General features: G+C 33.1%; 2 protein-coding genes and 1 long non-coding RNA gene across 3 annotated transcripts; all 3 read right to left on the reverse strand.

Moving 5' to 3' along the window:
- Positions 1 to 374: 374 nt before the first annotated feature.
- On the reverse strand, positions 375 to 639 carry LOC124451870. The gene is made up of 2 exons (XR_006950727.1): positions 575 to 639; positions 375 to 509 (listed from the first exon to the last, which is right to left on the reverse strand). It is a non-coding gene; the product is annotated as an uncharacterized LOC124451870 (long non-coding RNA).
- A 3,696-nt stretch (positions 640 to 4,335) lies between these two features.
- On the reverse strand, positions 4,336 to 19,522 carry LOC124452198 (tyrosine-protein phosphatase Lar-like). The gene is made up of 13 exons (XM_047002782.1): positions 19,076 to 19,522; positions 16,170 to 16,459; positions 15,560 to 15,686; positions 14,955 to 15,266; positions 14,424 to 14,714; positions 14,280 to 14,355; positions 13,731 to 14,010; positions 13,588 to 13,651; positions 7,324 to 7,614; positions 7,180 to 7,255; positions 6,631 to 6,910; positions 6,458 to 6,551; positions 4,336 to 4,763 (listed from the first exon to the last, which is right to left on the reverse strand). The coding sequence occupies exons 1-13, from the start codon at positions 19,320 to 19,322 to the stop codon at positions 4,624 to 4,626; spliced, it is 2,568 nt and encodes an 855-aa protein (XP_046858738.1). The 5' UTR covers positions 19,323 to 19,522; the 3' UTR covers positions 4,336 to 4,623.
- LOC124451851 lies at positions 10,014 to 11,589 on the reverse strand. The gene is made up of 2 exons (XM_047002457.1): positions 11,328 to 11,589; positions 10,014 to 10,375 (listed from the first exon to the last, which is right to left on the reverse strand). The coding sequence occupies exons 1-2, from the start codon at positions 11,572 to 11,574 to the stop codon at positions 10,053 to 10,055; spliced, it is 570 nt and encodes a 189-aa protein (XP_046858413.1). The 5' UTR covers positions 11,575 to 11,589; the 3' UTR covers positions 10,014 to 10,052.
- Positions 19,523 to 19,791: the final 269 nt, after the last annotated feature.

Raw genomic sequence — 19,791 nt, forward strand, 5'->3', positions numbered from 1 at the left:
AGTGATTTAGTCTAGCTTTTGTACTTTACTATATCGTATTAATTTGGTAAATTTGTGTTTGAGCTACGTTTTCCGGAAATAAAAAGAATCATTTGGATTCTATAAAGCTAAATGTACATACAGGCAAAGCAATATCATGATAGTCATCAAGCATGACAATAACTTCGATAAATCGATTAATCGAAATATCACCCAACCCTAATCATAAATGTGTCAAAGTGTTGGTAAACATCAAAATCCCCTTTCAAACATGAATTCAATAATAAAAAAAATTTTTATGGTCTATTTTGTAGTGGCTGCATAGTCCATTAATGAAAACAGCGCTGGGTGTTGATGCAATTCGGGCTTCAAGGGAATAATAAAGACAATCTTAACGCTGTTTCAACGAACTGTGGCGTCTATTCTGGATCAGCTTGATACATTGGAACGCATTAATCGCTTGGACAGTTTTGACTCGGTCGACAAGATTTGAGATAGCAATATAGGTACCACGGTGACCTGCTCCGTCACTGGATTAAGAAAATAAATATTTTTGTGTTTGTTGCAAAATTCTTGTAGAGATCTTCACTTAGACCTTAAACCGCCAAATTATAACCACGAGAGCGACGAGGTTAATCACTTGCTAATATTTGAGTCACACGTGTTTTACCTGCATATAACAATGACAGGTCTATTTACATCAGCAGCTCTTTGTGAATGTTCAACTTTAGATAAAATTTCCACCATACTGTGAACATCTTTAGAAACATCATGAACCGGCCACGATATGTCATGAATCACGGACCATACGACCTTTTTTAATATCCTAAGAAACAAAAAATAAATAAATGTAACAAATCATTTACTCATAAAGACATTCTTTAGAAATCTATTGTTCTTACGGTCAGTAAACACAAAATATTTGCTGCAACTGCGTAAAACACTATTGATATTGCGCATTTAATAAATACGACGGGGTTTTTAAAAGAAGCATTTCACAATAACAAAACTAATCGTAATCTCAACGTTCACGTTTTCGTTTTAACACTATATTCCGCCTGTAATTACACTCATAAATTAGTTCCAACCAGTATTTCATTTTAATATTTATAATCTACTGATAATTGTATCACTGCATCATATTACTCTTATATAAAATTATCATGCATATACATAATATTCTTATTATACTGAAGATGCAATCATAAGATGTTGAAACACATTTATTTTAAAACAACTCGTCGTATTTATTAAATGCAAAAAAATATTTGCATAGCGAGAGTAAAGTCAGACTGACTACGCTACTGCATAAACATATACATATGAACTTTGTATGAAAGAGAAGTGTATTGATTTATTTGCAACCAATTATTTAAAGCAGAGATTTAAATATGTTTATAGAAATTTCTTTTTATCCGAATGATTCTGACTTTTCTCTTATAGAAACGTATTGATTGTAGGCACGTGTTTCTGATTTTTCCTTTAAGATAATGAATATTTTATTGTTTTATTGCAGGTATGTGGAAGCCTGTAATTGAATGTTGAATCTTCTTTAATGATGAACAAATGGTGTAAAAGCACAACAAAGAAGTATCAAAAGACCAGTTGCTAAAAATACTATCTTCACACAATTATAAAAGTAACTAGTATGGGATGAAGATACTGGACTGGATTACTTTGACTTTATTTTTTATATACAGCTATACAACCATTGTAATTATACAAAAAATCACTCTACACAAAGACAGGAACACATAATGACTTAAGTTTCAACATCAGATCACTTTTTAATTAAAGGACACTAATCACCAAAAAAAATATATTAAAACTTTTTACATTGATCATATCAGATAAGGCGACTCACAATTTTGATATCTGGAATTCAACTCTAAGATTCACTTCTTGAAGACATCAAATATAAAACCACAGATCATACCAAAAACGTTTTGATCTACATATCAAATTGCCTGTGATTCTTGGTTTTCTAATTTATTCGTATAAATGTAATTTAGAGAAACTACAACGTATAATTCTAATTTAATTCGATGCCGCATCAGCAAAAAATAAAAGGAAAAATACGAATAGCACACAAATACAGGCATGGAGAATATTTTGTCGTCTGCTGAGTCTTTGTTATTCGGCTTTGTCTCAAAACATGGTGACTAATGATTGTCAATTTCAAAAGGTCAACTTAACGCCAACGAAGTACAAAGTGAAAAAAAATGTAATGAAATATTTAAGAACTGACAATTAATATTGAAAAGGAATTCAATACCTTTTTGATGACAAAATTTCGTCCGTAACCACAAGACTATCCAAATTCTTACTATCCGCCATATTGCATGACATCATTTAACCAGTGAACTCAATATTTAAATAACTGGAATGAAAGCATAAGCCAAAATTGAAACCAGTTAGGCAATTGCGCTTCATGATTTGTACATCTTGTAAAATTTTGTGTCATTGCTTCAAAGCCATGTCTTCTTTTCTGTTAATCACCAATCTAAGCCGAAGCACAACGTTAACTAGCATTTGCAGTCAAATCATTAAGGAAATTTAATTTACCCGATCATTTTGAATGTTTAAAATGAATATTATCATGACGATATAAAGCAAAACAGGAAAGGACAAGAACAGCACCATCTTATTAACACTAACAAAATCAACTCCATCCACTAAAACTCCTTGTTTCTCACGTTAGGTAAATTCATGTGATGAACGACTATATCACGAGGAAGATTATCGAAAGATTTGTGGGGTAGAAAATTTGAGTTATTATATCAGCGACTTTAACTAGCTAAATAGACACTTCGTAAGAACTACCGTAGTAATTGAGTTTTCTCATAGTGGGTTAGAATATTCTGATGATTCCAAAATACAATCCACTTTCACAATGCCAAATCGTACATCCAGTGCCTACGTATACTGAGTTGTAATTTTCCTTTCTAAAAGGTAAGTTCTTTATTACTTCTATACAAATTACAATCATTGTTAAATAATTTTAATGAACAAGCAAGCGGTTGATAAACTAACCTATAGATTAAGACATTAAAGTGAGCAGTCGCCGCAGAGTGTTTGATTTGAGCATTTGATAATTTAAATTTCAATTCAGAACTATTCTTGACTTGCAACCATTCTCTTGAGATTTACCAAACAATGTTGCTCGCCTACGTCGGCTAGTGCCAACAATAACACTAATAAAATATTCATTTCTATCAAACCGCCAACATGGCTGAATTGCAAGTCAAGAATTCACTCTCATCAAATGTTGTCAGTAGATGTTAAATAACTTCAACACGCATTTTACTGCACGTTCGAGTACAAGAGTTTAGATTGATCCTAACGAACAGCCAATACGACAAGAATAAAAACCAACCAGGAGCAGCAACTGCACCAGTAAAGCACCATCATTTCTACCGTTTATAGGATATAAATGAATGACAAAGATGAACTTAATAAACATTAAGTGAGCAGGAGGCGGACAAAAAAAGCAACTGAACTATAAATAACACGTGATTACTTGAAGATATCAATAGACTACTTGATATTACATGACGAGAAGAAACTGTTTTACTTGGGGTTCGTCTGCTCATATTCTTAGGAAGTGAAAGCTCATACATCATAATCGTTGGTGTGTGTTCCAACTAATAAAAACTAATGAATCGGAGAAACTCGTGATAGGGTTGGCTATATTTTTCATATCTAGAGTCGAGAATCTCTGAATGATATTCTGTACTTCTGTATTTGTAACAATTTGATATTTTACTCATAATTCAAACATAATTCGAACGCAAATATAAATTTTAAACGGGTTTAATGTTGCGGAAGTTTAGTACCGACTACCTAGATCAGTCTTTTGGTGGGTGTTCCGGCCAGTGTTGAAAAACAAGGAGAGGGGTTGACAAAAAACTATAGAAAAGAAGGACGTGTTGGGAGATCATATGCATTTTTCTTGTTTTGTAAAATCTTGTCTGGTAGCTTCAAACACATTTCTTTTTTTTTCGTTGATCTCTAGTCTACAGCCAAACATAATGCTCCTAGCACTCTAGCAATCAAATTATCAGAAAATTCAATTAACTCGATAAATTTGGATGAGTTTAAAATGAATATTATAATGAGAATAATAAGCAAAAAACAGGAAAGAACAAGAACAGCAACATTATACTAACACAAATATAGTTGGTAACAAAGTAGACTCCATCCACTTAAACTCCCTGTTTCTTACGTCAGGTAAATTAATGAGATGACAGTGTGTACATATTCATATATATATCCTTGACTCCAAAATTATGAATGAATGAAAATCCCGTTCCCCCCAACTTATTTAAATAAATTACTGAGCATGCTACGCCACTGTTTGTTTGTAATTTAACTTTATTTCTTATTTAATGTACTTAGATAAAAAGTATTACAACTTTTATCCTATTTCAAATATTGACTACATCCTTAGCCTAAAAATTTGATGTTATGTTCCAAATTGTTTTCAAATACTCTTCAGAATCATTCACTCTCGTTCACTCTTATAGTTAAAAAAAAAAATTCTATGCTTAATCATATTCTTCTATAGTACGTTAAATTTCAGAAAACGTCTAATAATTTCATGAAAAATTCAACTTCCCCATTTTTGAGAACTTTTAGTAGCCGTCAAATAACTACAATACGCAGTTCACTGCACTGTAGCAGAGTTTGAATTGATCCTAACAAAAAGAATGACCAATATGACAAAATAATGAGCAAAATTGCAGCTACAACTGCACCAGCAATGGCTCCAATTTTTCCACCGTCTACAAGATAAAATTGAATGACAAATCATAACATTACCAACAAATATTGTCTTTCAACGATCATTTTTGTAAAGCTGAGGGTGTAACCGCTCTCACACCTCATGTATTCATCCCTGTTAACTATTCATGATTTATTTATGGTATAAATTAGGTTTGGAACGCAATGAAATTAGAGAAGACGTACACAAAATCACTAAGGCAGTTATTTGTAGGAATTAAATCGGTTGTATCATAAAACAAAATCTATATTCATCGTTAAAAATTTTCAGGCATTTTACTATACTGAAATTTGCAAAGATCTTGAATCATTGCACTTTAGACATCGATAAACTTCCTTATGCTATTGAAAGCAAACACAAACCTGTGCTTTGGGCAGTTGCCGTCATGGGTCTTTCAGACTTGTGCTTTTGGGCAGTTGCTGCCACTGGACTCCAGTCAGTGGAATAATAATCACCCTGAAACGAAGTGAACATTTATATTTGAATAAAAATTGCAGCAATCAATGCTGATGAAAACGTAAATAAATGGTCGCACCTGATCATTTATGAAAACGCGCTGAAATATTTTGTAGTTAGTGCCAGGCTTTAGCGGGCCATTATAATAATTTTCACCATTGGAACGCCGTGTTGTGTTTTCACCATGACCAAGTGTAAAATCAGGCTTAAAGTCTCTGCGAGAGACTACAGCAGCAATATACGGCATTGGTTGTGTGGAAGATATGGCCTTAGAATAAGTCACTAAGTCTGTGTTGTTAAAGTTAGAAGGCAATCGACTCTCTTCTGTGACATTTTTCATCGCGACTACATAGAAATATCTGCAAATTTAAGGCAAAACATTTTTTAAAATAAATGCATAAACTCTGCTTTTGTTAATGGTTAAAATATATGTTATGCATGCATCCGCAATGCCAAAGAAAAGCAACGAGTCATCAAAGCTTTCCCCAGAGAGATATTTAGACTACCTCTATCCCACATGAAACCAACTGTCCTATACTTAGCCATGAATCTGAAAAACTCAAAAAATACTTTTAAGTTCCTTTAAGTTTTTTTTACAATGATTTGCTCTAGTAAAATACATAGTTACCGATATTCCAAATTTGGATTTTGCAACAAATAAGTCAACGTATTTCCAATCTGATCGGTGGACAGTTCAGGCTCCACTAAATAAATAAACTTGAATAAATTTATCAACTTAAACAAACCTGTGCATAAACCATAGACAACTTACATCCATTTGTAAATACCCATGTAACATTGCTGTAACATCCAGATCCCACTATTGTAGAAGCTAAAACACGAACATAATATTTTGTAACTGGTTTCACATTATTTATGTCCAGACGCTGTTCCTTGATCATATACTTCATTGAACAGGTTTCATTCTCCAAATGTGTAATACAAACAGTGTAATTGACTATCTTTCCATTTGTTTTGTTCTTGTCTGGTGGCTCCCACGTAACTGATAACGATGAACTGCTTAAGGCGACAATTTGAACATTTAAAGGTGGACCTTCAGGAACTAAACAAAAATAAAAACATTTGTTTTAAAGATTTATATAAAATATTAAATACACTTTAGAAAGAATTCGTTAAAAATTTTCAGGCATTTTACTATACTGAAATTTGCAAAGATCTTGAATCATTGCACTTTAGACATCGATAAACTTCCTTATGCTATTGAAAGCAAACACAAACCTGTGCTTTGGGCAGTTGCCGTCATGGGTCTTTCAGACTTGTGCTTTTGGGCAGTTGCTGCCACTGGACTCCAGTCAGTGGAATAATAATCACCCTGAAACGAAGTGAACATTTATATTTGAATAAAAATTGCAGCAATCAATGCTGATGAAAACGTAAATAAATGGTCGCACCTGATCATTTATGAAAACGCGCAGAAATATTTTGTAGCTAGTGCCAGGCTTTAGCGGGCCATTATAATAATTTTCACCATTGGAACGCCGTGTTGTGTTTTCAGCATGACCAAGTGTAAAATTAGGCTTAAAGTCTCTGCGAGAGACTACAGCAGCAATATACGGCATTGGTTGTGTGGAAGACATGGCCATAGAATACGTCACTAAGTCTGTGTTGTTAAAGTTAGAAGGCAATCGACTCTCTTCTGTGACATTTTTCATCGCGACTACATAGAAATATCTGCAAATTTAAGGCAAAACATTTTTTAAAATACATGCATAACCTCTGCTTTTGTTAATGGTTAAAATATATGTTATGCATGCATCCGCAATGCCAAAGAAAAGCAACGAGTCATCAAAGCTTTCCCCAGAGAGATATTTAGACTACCTCTATCCCACATGAAACCAACTGTCCTATACTTAGCCATGAATCTGAAAAACTCAAAAAATACTTTTAAGTTCCTTTAAGTTTTTTTTACAATGATTTGCTCTAGTAAAATACATAGTTACCGATATTCCAAATTTGGATTTTGCAACAAATAAGTCAACGTATTTCCAATCTGATCGGTGGACAGTTCAGGCTCCACTAAATAAATAAACTTGAATAAATTTATCAACTTAAACAAACCTGTGCATAAACCATAGACAACTTACATCCATTTGTAAATACCCATGTAACATTGCTGTAACATCCAGATCCCACTATTGTAGAAGCTAAAACACGAACATAATATTTTGTCCCTGGTTTCACATTATTTATGTCCAAACGCTGTTCCTCGATCATATACTTCATTGAACAGGTTTCATTCTCCAAATGTGTAATACAAACAGTGTAATTGACTATCTTTCCATTTGTTTTGTTCTTGTCTGGTGGCTCCCACGTAACTGATAACGATGAACTGCTTAAGGCGACAATTTGAACATTTAAAGGTGGACCTTCGGGAACTAAACAAAAATAAAAACATTTGTTTTAAAGATTTATATAAAATATTAAATACACTTTAGAAAGAAGTCCTAACAAGTGTACACTGTCATTGTTAACTTAAATATAATACAGTATAAAAACATGATTGAAATAAATATCGACCAGAAAAGATTTGAGCTTTCAAAAGTCGTCTATGGCAATAACACCATCAATGCAACAACAGCCGATATGTATACACAAAACTGATATGAACTCACCATCTTCAGCAGTTCTAAAAGTAGCTGTAGTTGATCTACCAAAGCCTTCAGAATTGCCAGCGGTTACATTAACTTTATACGTTGCGTAAGGAACAAGATTCGTAATGTTGTACGGTTTTTTGTCAGTTACCTCCAGAGTTTTATAAAAAACAATCATAGTATCCTTCAGCAAAATCAATAGATATCTTGTAAGAGGATTCGAGATATTTGTACCAAGTTTTACACCAGTTTTTTTGGGATGTTTCCATGATATCTCGAGGTACGTCGATGCAGATTTGGTTGCAATGAGATCTGTTGGTTTGTCTGGGAGTAAGTCTGCACGATAAAAGAAAAATCTACAAATTGAACCATTTGTAGCCCCTAAGTGAAATAAGTGTTCTGCTTTTTCTCCAATAACACGTGTTAAACTTAACTGCATGTTGAAAAGGCTTGTTTCAATAAGTTTATTTCAACAGAGAAAGAAACTAACACTTCAGCCTTCATGGAAAATTGTTCTGTTTTGTCAACTAACTCATGTTTAATTAATACTCAGAGAAAAAAACTTTATATATTGAAAAATTAAGTGCTTACAGTGCAAAGTAAACCTGGTATATTTTTTCTACCTCTTACCTCCACCACAAATTTCAATTCGTAAACACGGTGCACCAACAAATTTCAATGGAAAGATTCGCAAAGCTTTGGATTTAAGGCCACCAGAAAACTTTTCTATAGCCGCATCATTGTAACCATTTTGTTTCCTAGATAAATCTGGAATAAAACAAAAAATTGATTTTCGTGTATTTGCAGAGCAAGGTTAGAGAAAAGAAAGGTTTGTTTAACGCTGTCCAGAGGAGAGTAGTTTATGCATTGTCTATGTATCTCTTCAAATCATGCACATAGCTACAATTTAAACTTTATAATCAAATGCAAGAGTCCTTCGTAGTGCCAGAGTAGCCAAGACAATCAACACAGTGACGTAGCTAGCCAACAAATTTGGTCGTGCTATATGTAAATTTCTCAGAGCTCACTAACTGTAAAAACAATAGATCTCTAAAGAAATGAATAATGACAATGATCTGAAATTTACATAGAACCAGCAATTTTGCGTGCCGGCTACACCACTGAATCAACATCTGCACAGTTTGTATATAAATAGCAATTTAAAAGTTTACTTAGTTTATAACTTCATTCTTTTTTTAAACTTCCCATTAAATTTATAATATACAAATTCGATAAGTCTACTGTTACCTTCTGGGATTTTTCAGATTTCCAGTTCACACCATCAATGTTTGTCTGCAAGTGATATTTAGTTACAAAGCTTGAACTTGAACTGTCTCCAAAGATAGTGATAACGTTAACTGTATAAAGACTCGGAAAATTCAGTTGAAGGTAATGATCCCCATTAGCAGGAGGAGCACACCATGAACTACCACTGGATATTCTTGCTTTAGCAGCACTACCATTCTTTGGGAAGGCATTCAACCAAGAATCTGGGAATTTTTCTGCGTTTTTCAATAGAGGATTATCACAAACATGACCTTTAATAGAAAAAGATTTGGTTGAAATACATTATAACATTAGAACTGGTTTGATTTGATAGAGAGCAATGGTGCACTCTCATATTGTTCTCCATTCACGTAAAATTGGAAAAATTAAAAACTGTTTTCTTAAGAAAGAAAAAGAGCACAAGATATATTGGATGAATACGACTGATTTTGCATGCTTTTATTAAATAAGGTTAAATTCCTGTTGGAATTAAGCCAGCTATAACAAGAAACCGTAAGTATCTTGTCAAATAACAACAATACCGTAGCGATTTAAATTCCATTAAAGAGTGAACGTCAATCGTATTGCAGAGGAATGACAATTGGACATTTTTTGAAGCACGAAATGAAGTAGCAAGAGTAAAATTAATTTAATCCTCAGTATTCGCAGCAATCCTGTTTTAATTATTTATTATTTAAGAGTAGCAATCGTTTATATTTTGTGATGCTATATTTCTTTTGTTATGTAAAAGAAGAATTGTGAAATTCTCCAAGTCAGCGTAAAATACAGTGACACTACGATGTCAGATGTAAGTCTTGATGATAGAGGTAAGTCATGATGCTTAACAATAGACAGATGTAAGTTGAGAACACAAAAGTAACACATTCATTCCTTAAATTCTTCGCTAAAATCTTTTCTAACGTCATACAAATGTGTCCTGCAATACGTTAATACATTCAAAAAATTGAATGAGAATGCTTACATGTAACGTACGAGTATTGAGAGCAATCATTATTTTGAGTGATAGCACATTGAGATAAATCGTTCACTCGAGCATCACATTTGACAATTCCAGGTATAAACGATTGATGCATCAAAGATGATAGTGACATTGAGCCTCCCCCAGATGCTGCGGTAGGATAACCAAGTTGTTTACAAATAATCGTCTTTATTTTGTGCAAAAGACCTTTGTTGCAAATGGTGAAGTTTCTATACTTGGTAATAACATTCACGACACCTTCGTTCGGAAGATTCGACTTAGACAGGCGTACATCCATAACTACACAAATCAAAATTATTTTTCCTTTAATTGTGATTATGGCGCATATCTTAAAGTGAAATCTGTGTTTTAGAAGTGGTTTTATGAACATAAATATGACAAATCTCGTCCATGAATAAAATATATACACGGAGTTTGAATATCAGAAGAACACAGAAGGTGACATTAACTTAAAAAATTTTAGTTTGAAAGCACTTAACCAGAAATGTTTTCCACATTCTGATGGACACAGTATCTTATAGATTTACACTTAAAGTTGGTAAGCACTGTTTTGATTTTAATCTTTAAGTTGACAATGAACTACAGGCAAATAAGTTGAACTGAGAACTTTTCTCTTGTGTTGTAAACACGAATCACAACAAAATGTGTCTAAGTGATTATGTGAATCATTAATGAAACCAGAACAAATACCGTTTTTTATAGGTGAGCGCTGCGTTTAGCTTCCCAATTCATAGGAATTGTAATGAATCTATCTTTGTATATATATACAGTATATGTAAAAATTCTGTAGTGTGAAGTCATGAAAATATGAATACAAATGCAATTGTAAATGTCACTTTTGGCCTACATAGAATGGCCAAAAGATTTTAAAAGAAATAGATTTGATAAATCAAATTGACTGGAAGAAGATATGTTTCCATGAACAAAGTTTGCATTAACAAACTAAAAACACAAAATTCACCAAACCATTAAACTTATGAAAATATTTAGGACACAAGTTTAAATGTCACATTATAAAAAGACACTAAATTATACAATACGAGATAAAACTGCATAAACAAACCACGCCTGGTGAAGACACCCGACGAAAATTCAAATTTGTGTCAACTTTTCTAAATTGATAACGTACATAGTATAAAAATGAGCACCATACCATTGCGCATTAAGGTCAAAATTTGTCCCGAAGCTTTTTAATAATAAGCAAAATATAATCTGCCCATATAATACTTACGATTGCAAATTTTTCTGTATGGCATACTTGTGTAGTTACATTGATATTCAAAGTAAAGATATTTCTCCAAACCAGGACAAATATTTGAAGGGAAATGATTATCATCAACAGTTACATTACATTCCCTTTCACCATCACAGTAATTTTTAAGGTCACATGTTACATCGACACTACAACTGTGGTTATAACTGTAGCCACAAATGCTTCCGTTTCTCAATCCACGATATTTTGCAACTTTTATCACCATATATTGATTATTAGAACATTTTACGTCCGATATATTTTTTCCACCACATGTTACTGATCCTATTAAAGACAAACAAAAAATAAGTAAATTCATATCTATACATGCTTATCTTTAAAATCCTGTAAAATAAAAGTTGATTTGATAAAAATGAAGTGTGTGATGGCAGTGACTTCACTGGCGCCATTCCTATATCTGCTGCGTTGCAGTGGTTTTTAATCAGAGTTTAAGTATATATACGCTAAAACTGGATGAATATTCCAACTTGCCAAAATTGAATCGTTGATTTTCTTCATTTTTACAACTGGTCAGGATCAAGTAAAAACCTTCTGTAGCTACTATGCATTTATTATAGCGTGAAAAGAATAGACCACCCCAAAATGTCTGGGTTATGGCATTGATGGCTCCGCATTCTCCATTAAAATTTCCATGAGATAAGTCCACATAAATTCCGTATCTCACAAGACACCTTGTTCTTTTCGACCTATTGATGGAGCCAGATTGTAAAAATTTAAAATAAGCTGACTCCTCAAAACAATTCATTGTATACAGGATGGTGCTAAAGGGTAAATTATCCCAAACACACAATCCTGACTGAACATGTTTGATGAAAAATCCATTCGTATCTGAAAAAGGACAACGATACATGATAAAATTAATTGAAAATACCACACTCTACAAAATATATATATAAAAATAATATGACTTTATGAAAAATAATTTACCATACTGAATTGTATCAATATAGGAAAAAACACTCAAAAAAGTCATCTTGAAATTCAACCTTTCTAAAGAATTAAATAAACCAATTGCTGTTGAGGGTCATTTTAAAAATAATGACGTATGAAACAATTTAAGGCATCCAACATGGAGCATTGATCTAAAATACATGGAACGCTACCTGTAATACAAAACCCTAATAATTTTTTAAAGCCGTAATTTTATCCCAGACACGCAAGACTTTACCCCAGACACGAGTGTGTAGTCATTCAATTTTTACTCCGCGAGAGGAACTCGAAACACTAAACGCGCGTGTCTTGGGTAACATCTCGCGTGTGTAGCGTAAAATATGGTTCAATTATATGCTTGATGTAGTGTTCCATGTATTTTAGTTCAATGGCATGGAGACTGAAAAATTTTACAAACAAGTTGATAAGTGTAAAAAATCAATTAATAAAAATTTCACGGCGCACGGTCTGTAAAACTGAATTGTGAACTCTGTAAGCTGTACACTCTTTTTGGTGGAGTTCATTTAAGTTGTGCTGTGAAATAGTGCTCTTGATAATAAGAATACCAGAGTTGCCCAATTTAAAATTCCAAACAATTTAAATAAATATCATGCCAGGGCTTATACAAAATCGTGAAGCTTTTTTACGGGTTTATAAAGGTTTATACATGCAGAGGAGAGATGCATACAAATATGTACAGGGATATTATACAGAGGGTTAATATACAACGAAATTTACTTCTACTGAAGTGATATAAGAACATTCTCCCGTTAAAAATATTGAACAATTTTTGGATTAAGTTGAGCATGATATAAAAGAATATTCAGAGCGAGGTCAATTGGATATCTACCGAAGCAAATCTGAGGGGGATAGCGCTGACTGCAGTCTGATTGAAAAATTTTTGCGGTTCGCTTTCGTCTATTTCCTGTAAATACGCGATGAAAACTCATAATCATAACATTACCAACAAATATTGTCTTTCAGCGATTATTTTTGTAAAGCTGAGGGTGTAACCGCTCTAACACCCCGTGTAGTCATCCCTGTTAACTATTCATGATTTATTTATGGTATAAATTTGGTTTGCAATGCAATGAAATTAGAGAAGAGGTACACGAAATCACTAAGGCAGTTATTTATGGGAATTAAATCGGCTGTATCATCAAACAAAATCTGTATTCATCGTTAAAAATTTTCAGACATTTCACTATACTGAAATTTGCAAAGATCTTGAATCATTACACTTTAGACATCGATAAACTTCCTTATGCTATTGAAAGCAAAAACAAACCTGAAGACTTGTGCTTTTGGGGAGTTGCTGCCACTGGACTCCAGTCAGTGGAATAATAATCACCCTGAAACGAAGTGAACATTTATATTTGAATAAAAATTGCAGCAATCAATGCTGATGAAAACGTAAATAAATGGTCGCACCTGATCATTTATGAAAACGCGCTGAAATATTTTGTATTTAGTGCCAGGCTTTAGCGGGCCATTATAATAATTTTCACCATTGGAACGCCGTGTTGTGTTTTCACCGTCACCAAGTGTAAAATCAGGCTTAAAGTCTCTGCGAGAGACTACAGCAGCAATATACGGCATTGATTGTGTGGAAGATATGGCCTTAGAATAAGTCACTAAGTCTGTGTTTTTAAAGTTAGAAGGCAGTCGACTCTCTTCTGTGACATTTTTCATCGCGACTACATAAAAATATCTGCAAATTTAAGGCAAAACATTTTTTCAAATACATGCGTAACCTCTGCTTTTGTTAACGGTTAAAATATATGTTATGCATGCATCCGCAATGCCAAAGAAAAGCGACGAGTCATCAAAGCTTTCCCCAGAGAGATATTTAGACTACCTCGATCCCACATGAAACCAACTGTCCTATACTTAGCCATGAATCCGATAAACTCAAAAAATACTTTTAAGTTCCTTTAAGTTTTTTCTACAATAATTTGCTCTAGTAAAATACATAGTTACCGATATTCCACATTTGGATTTTGCAACAAATAAGTCAACGTATTTCCAATCTGCTTGGTGGACAGTTCAGGTGCCACTAAATAAATAAACTTGAATAAATTTATCATCTTAAACAAACCTGTGCATAAACCATAGACAACTTACATCCATTTGTAAATACCCATGTAACATTGCTGTAACATCCAGATCCCACTATTGTAGAAGCTAAAACACGAACATAATATTTTGTCCCTGGTTTCACATTATTTATGTCCAAACGCTGTTCCTCGATCATATACTTTATTGAACAGATTTCATTCTCCAAATGTGTAATACAAACAGTGTAACTGACTATCTTTCCATTTGTTTTCTTCTTGTCTGGTGGCTCCCACGTAACTGATAACGATGAACTGCTTAAGACGACAATTTGAACATTTAAAGGTGGACCTTCGGGAACTAAACAAAAATAAAAACATTTGTTTTAAAGATTTATATAAAATATTAAATACACTTTAGAAAGAAGTCCTAACATGTGTACACTGTCATTGTTAACTTAAATATAATACATTATAAAAAAAACATGATTGAAATAAATATCGACCAGAAAAGATTTGAGCTTTCAAAAGTCGTCTATGGCAATAACACCATCAATGCAACAACAGCCGATATGTATACACAAAACTGATATGAACTCACCATCTTCAGCAGTTCTAAAAGTAGCTGTAGTTGATCTACCAAAGCCTTCAGAATTGCCAGCGGTTACATTAACTTTATACGTTGCGTAAGGAACAAGATTCGTAATGTTGTACGGTTTTTTGTCAGTTACCTCCAGAGTTTTATCAAAACAATCATAGTATCCTTCAGCAAAATCAATAGATATCTTGTAAGAGGATTCGAGATATTTGTACCAAGTTTTACACCAGTTTTTGGGATGTTTCCATGATATCTCGAGGTACGTCGATGCAGATTTGGTTGCAATGAGATCTGTTGGTTTGTCTGGGAGTAAGTCTGCACGATAAAGAAAAATCTACAAATTGAACCATTTGTAGCCCCTAAGTGAAATAAGTGTTCTGCTTTTTCTCCAATAACACGTGTTAAACTTAACTGCATGTTGAAAAGGCTTGTTTCAATAAGTTTATTTCAACAGAGAAAGAAGCTAACACTTCAGCCTTCATGGAAAATTGTTCTGTTTTGTCAACTAACTCATGTTTAATTAATACTCAGAGAAAAAAACTTTATACATTGAAAAATTAAGTGCTTACAGTGCAAAGTAAACCTTGTATATTTTTTCTACCTCTTACCTCCACCACAAATTTCAATTCGTAAACACGGTGCACCAACAAATTTCAATGGAAAGATTCGCAAAGCTTTGGATTTAAGGCCACCAGAAAACTTTTCTACAGCCGCATCATTGTTTTCTAGATAAATCTGGAATAAAACAAAAAAATTGATTTTCGTGTATTTGCAGAGCAAGGTTAGAGAAAAGAAAGGTTTGTTTAACGCTGTCCAGAGGAGAGTAGTTTATGCATTGTCTATGTATCTCTTCAAATCATGCACATAGCTACAATTTAAACTTTATAATTAAATGCAAGAGTCCTTTGTAGTGCAGGAGTAACCAAGACAATCAACACAGTGACGTAGCTAGCCCACAAATTTGGTCGTGCTATATGTAAATTTCTCAGAGCTCACTAACTGTAAAAACAATAGATCTCTAAAGAAATGAATAATGATAATGATCTGAAATTTACATAGAACCAGTAATTTTGCGTGCCGGCTACACCACTGAATCAACATCTGCACACAAGTTTGTATATAAATAGCAATTTAAAAGTTTACTTAGTTTATAACTTCATTCCTATTTTAAAATCCCTTTAAATTTATAATATACAAATTCGATAAGTCTACTGTTACCTTCTGGGATTTTTCAGATTTCCAGTTCACACCATCAATGTTTGTCTGCAAGTGATATTTAGTTATAAAGCTTGAACTTGAACTGTCTCCAAAGATAGTGAGAACGTTAACTGTATAAAGACTCGGAAAATTCAGTTGAAGGTAATGATTGCCATTAGCAGCAGGAGCACACCATGAACTACCACTGGATATTCTTGCTTTAGCAGCACTACGACTCTTTGGGAAGGCAGTAAACAAAGAATCTGGGAATTTTTCTGCGTTTTTTAATAGAGGATTATCACAAACATGACCTTAAATAGAAAAGGATTTGGTTGAAATGCATTATAACATTAGAACTGGTTTGATTTGATAGAGAGCAATGGTGCACTCTCATATTGTTCTCCATTCACGTAAAATTGGAAAAATTAAAAACTGTTTTCTTAAGAAAGAAAAAGAGCACAAGATATATTGGAGGAATACGACTGATTTTGCATGCTTTTATTAAATAAGATTAAATTCCAGTTGGAATTAAGCCAGCTATGACAAGAAACCGTAAGTATCTTGTCTAATAACAAAAATACCGTAGCAATTTAAATTCCATTAAAGAGTGAACGTCAATCGTATTGCAGAGGAATGACAATTGGACATTTTTTGAAGCACGAAATGAAGTAGCAAGAGTAAAATTAATTTAATCCTCAGTATTTGCAGCAATCCTGTTTTAATTATTTATTATTTAAGAGTAGCGCTCGTTTATATTTTGTGATGCTATATTTCTTTTGTTATGTAAAAGAAGAATTGTGAAATTCTCCAAGTCAGCGTAAAAGACGGTGACACTACGATGTCAGATGTAAGTCTTGATGAAAGAGGTAAGTCATTATGCTTAACATTAGACAGATGTAAGTTGAAAACACAAAAGTAACACATTCATAACAAATAATCGTCTTCATTTGATGCAAAAGACTGTTGTTGCAAATGGTGAAGTTTCTAAGCTTGGTAATAACATTCACGACACCTTCGTTCGGAAGATTCGACTTAGACAGGCGTACATCCATAACTACACAAGTCAAAATTATTTTTCCTTTAATTGTGATTATGGCGCATATCTTAAAGTGAAATCTGTGTTTTTAGAAGTGGTTTTATGAACATAAATATGACAAATCTCGTCCATGAATAAAATATATACACGGAGTTTGAATATCAGAAGAACACAGAAGGTGACATTAACTTAAAAACAAATTTAGTTTGAAAGCACTTAACCAGAAATGTTTTCCACATTCTGATGGACACAGTATCTTATAGATTTACACTTAAAGTTGGTAAGCACTGTTTTGATTTTAATCTTTAAGTTGACAATGAACAACAGGCAAATAAGTTGAACTGAGAACTTTTCTCTTGTGTTGTAAACACGAATCACAACAAAATGTGTCTAAGTGATTATGTGAATCATTAATGAAACCAGAACAAATACCGTTTTTTTATAGGTGAGCGCTGCGTTTAGCTTCCCAATTCATAGGAATTGTAATGAATCTATCTTTGTATATATATACAGTATATGTAAAAATTCTGTAGTGTGAAGTCATGAAAATATGAATACAAATGCAATTGTAAATGTCACTTTTGGCCTACATAGAATGGCCAAAAGATTTTAAAAAATAAATAGATTTGATAAATCAAATTGACTGGAAGAAGATATGTTTCCATGAACAAAGTTTGCATTAACAAACTAAAAACACAAAATTCACCAAACCATTAAACTTATAAAAATATATTGGACACAAGTTTAAATGTCACATTATAAAAAGACACTAAATTATACAATACGAGATAAAACTGCATAAACAAACCACGCCTGGTGAAGACACCCGACGAAAATTCAAATTTGTGTCAACTTTTCTAAATTGATAACGTACATAGTATAAAAATGAGCACCATACCATTGCGCATTAAGGTCAAAATTTGTCCCGAAGCTCTTTAATAATAAGCAAAATATAATCTGCCCATATAATACTTACGATTGCAAATTTTTCTGTATGGCATACTTGTGTAGTTACATTGATATTCAAAGTAAAGATATTTCTCCAAACCAGGACAAATATTTGAAGGGAAATGATTATCATCAACAGTTACATTACATTTTCTTTTACCATCACAGTAATTTTTAAGGTCACATGTTACATCGACACTACAATTGTAATCAAGACTTAAACCACAAATGCTTCCTTTTCTCAATCCACGATATTCTGCATTTCTTATCACCATATATTGATTATTAGAACAACTAACGTCCGATATATTTTTTCCTGCACATGTCACTGATCCTATAGAAGACACACAAAAAATAAGTAAATTCCAATCTATACAAGCTTATCTTTAAATTCCTATAAAATAAAAGTTGATTTGATAAAAATTAAGTGCGTGATGGCAGTGACTTAACTGGCGCCATTCCTATATCTGTGGCCTTGCAGTTGTTTTTAGGTAGAGTTTAAGTAAATATACGCTAACTGGATGAATATTCTAACTTGCCAAAATTGAATCGCTGATCTTCTTCATTTTTACAATTAACCAGTCTTACGCGGAAATAAACTTCTGTAGCTACTATGCATTTGTTATAGCGTGAAAAGAATAGACCACCCCAAAATGTCTGAGTTATGGCATTGATGGCTCCGCATTCTCCATTAAAATTTCCATCAGATAACTCCACATAAATCCCGTATCTCACAAGACACCTTGCTGTATTCGACCTATTGATGGAGCCAGATTGTAAATATTTAAAATAAGCTGATTCTTCAAAACAATTCCATGTATACAGGAAGTGTAAATGATCCCGAACACACTTTCCTGACTGATACCATTGCGCATTAAGGTCAAAACTTGTCCCGAAGCTCTTTAATAATAAGCAAAATATAATCTGCCCATATAATACTTACGATTGCAAATTTTTCTGTATGGCATACTTGTGTAGTTACATTGATATTCAAAGTAAAGATATTTCTCCAAACCAGGACAAATATTTGAAGGGAAATGATTATCATCAACAGTTACATTACATTTTCTTTCACCATCACAGTAATTTTTAAGGTCACATGTTACATCGACACTACAATTGTAATCAAAACTTGAGCCACAAATGCTTCCGTTTCTCAATCCACGATATTCTGCAACTTTTATCACCATATATTGATTATTAGAACAACTAACGTCCGATATATTTTTTCCATCACATGTTACTGAGCCTATTAAAGACACACAAAAAATAAGTAAATTCGAATCTATGCAAGCTTATTCGTAAATTCCTGTAAAATAAAAGTTGATTTGATAAAAATGAAGTGTGTGATGGCAGTGACTTCAATGGCGCCATTCCTATATCTGCTGCCTTGCAGTGGCTTTTAATCAGAGTTTAAGTATATATAAATTAACTGGATGAATATTCTCACTTGCCAAAATTAAATCGCTGATCTTCTTCATTTTTACAATTGGCCAGTATCAAGTTGAAAAGACCTTCTGTAGTTACTATGCATTTATTATAGCGTGAAAACAATAGACCACCCCAATTTGTTTGGGTTATGGTGTTGATGGCTCCGCATCCTCCATTAAAATTTCCATAAGATAACCGCACATAAATTCCGTTTCTCACAAGACACCT

The sequence above is a fragment of the Xenia sp. Carnegie-2017 genome, unplaced genomic scaffold, assembly GCF_021976095.1.
Source record: "Xenia sp. Carnegie-2017 unplaced genomic scaffold, XeniaSp_v1 HiC_scaffold_24, whole genome shotgun sequence".
Lineage (NCBI taxonomy): Eukaryota > Metazoa > Cnidaria > Anthozoa > Malacalcyonacea > Xeniidae > Xenia > Xenia sp. Carnegie-2017.

Coding starts and splice junctions, on each gene's coding strand:
- LOC124451851 (XM_047002457.1), bottom strand. CDS start 11,574: ATGGTGATAAAAGTTGCAAAATATCGTGGATTGAGAAACGGAAGCATT. Junction 10,376..11,327: donor ATACAGAAAAATTTGCAATC/GTAAGTATTATA, acceptor TGATTTGTGTAG/TTATGGATGTACGCCTGTCT.
- LOC124452198 (XM_047002782.1), bottom strand. CDS start 19,322: ATGGTGATAAAAGTTGCAGAATATCGTGGATTGAGAAACGGAAGCATT. Junction 14,011..14,279: donor AATCCAAATGTGGAATATCG/GTAACTATGTAT, acceptor TTAAATTTGCAG/ATATTTTTATGTAGTCGCGA. Junction 4,764..6,457: donor GGCAACTGCCCAAAGCACAG/GTTTGTGTTTGC, acceptor TTTATCTTGTAG/ACGGTGGAAAAATTGGAGCC.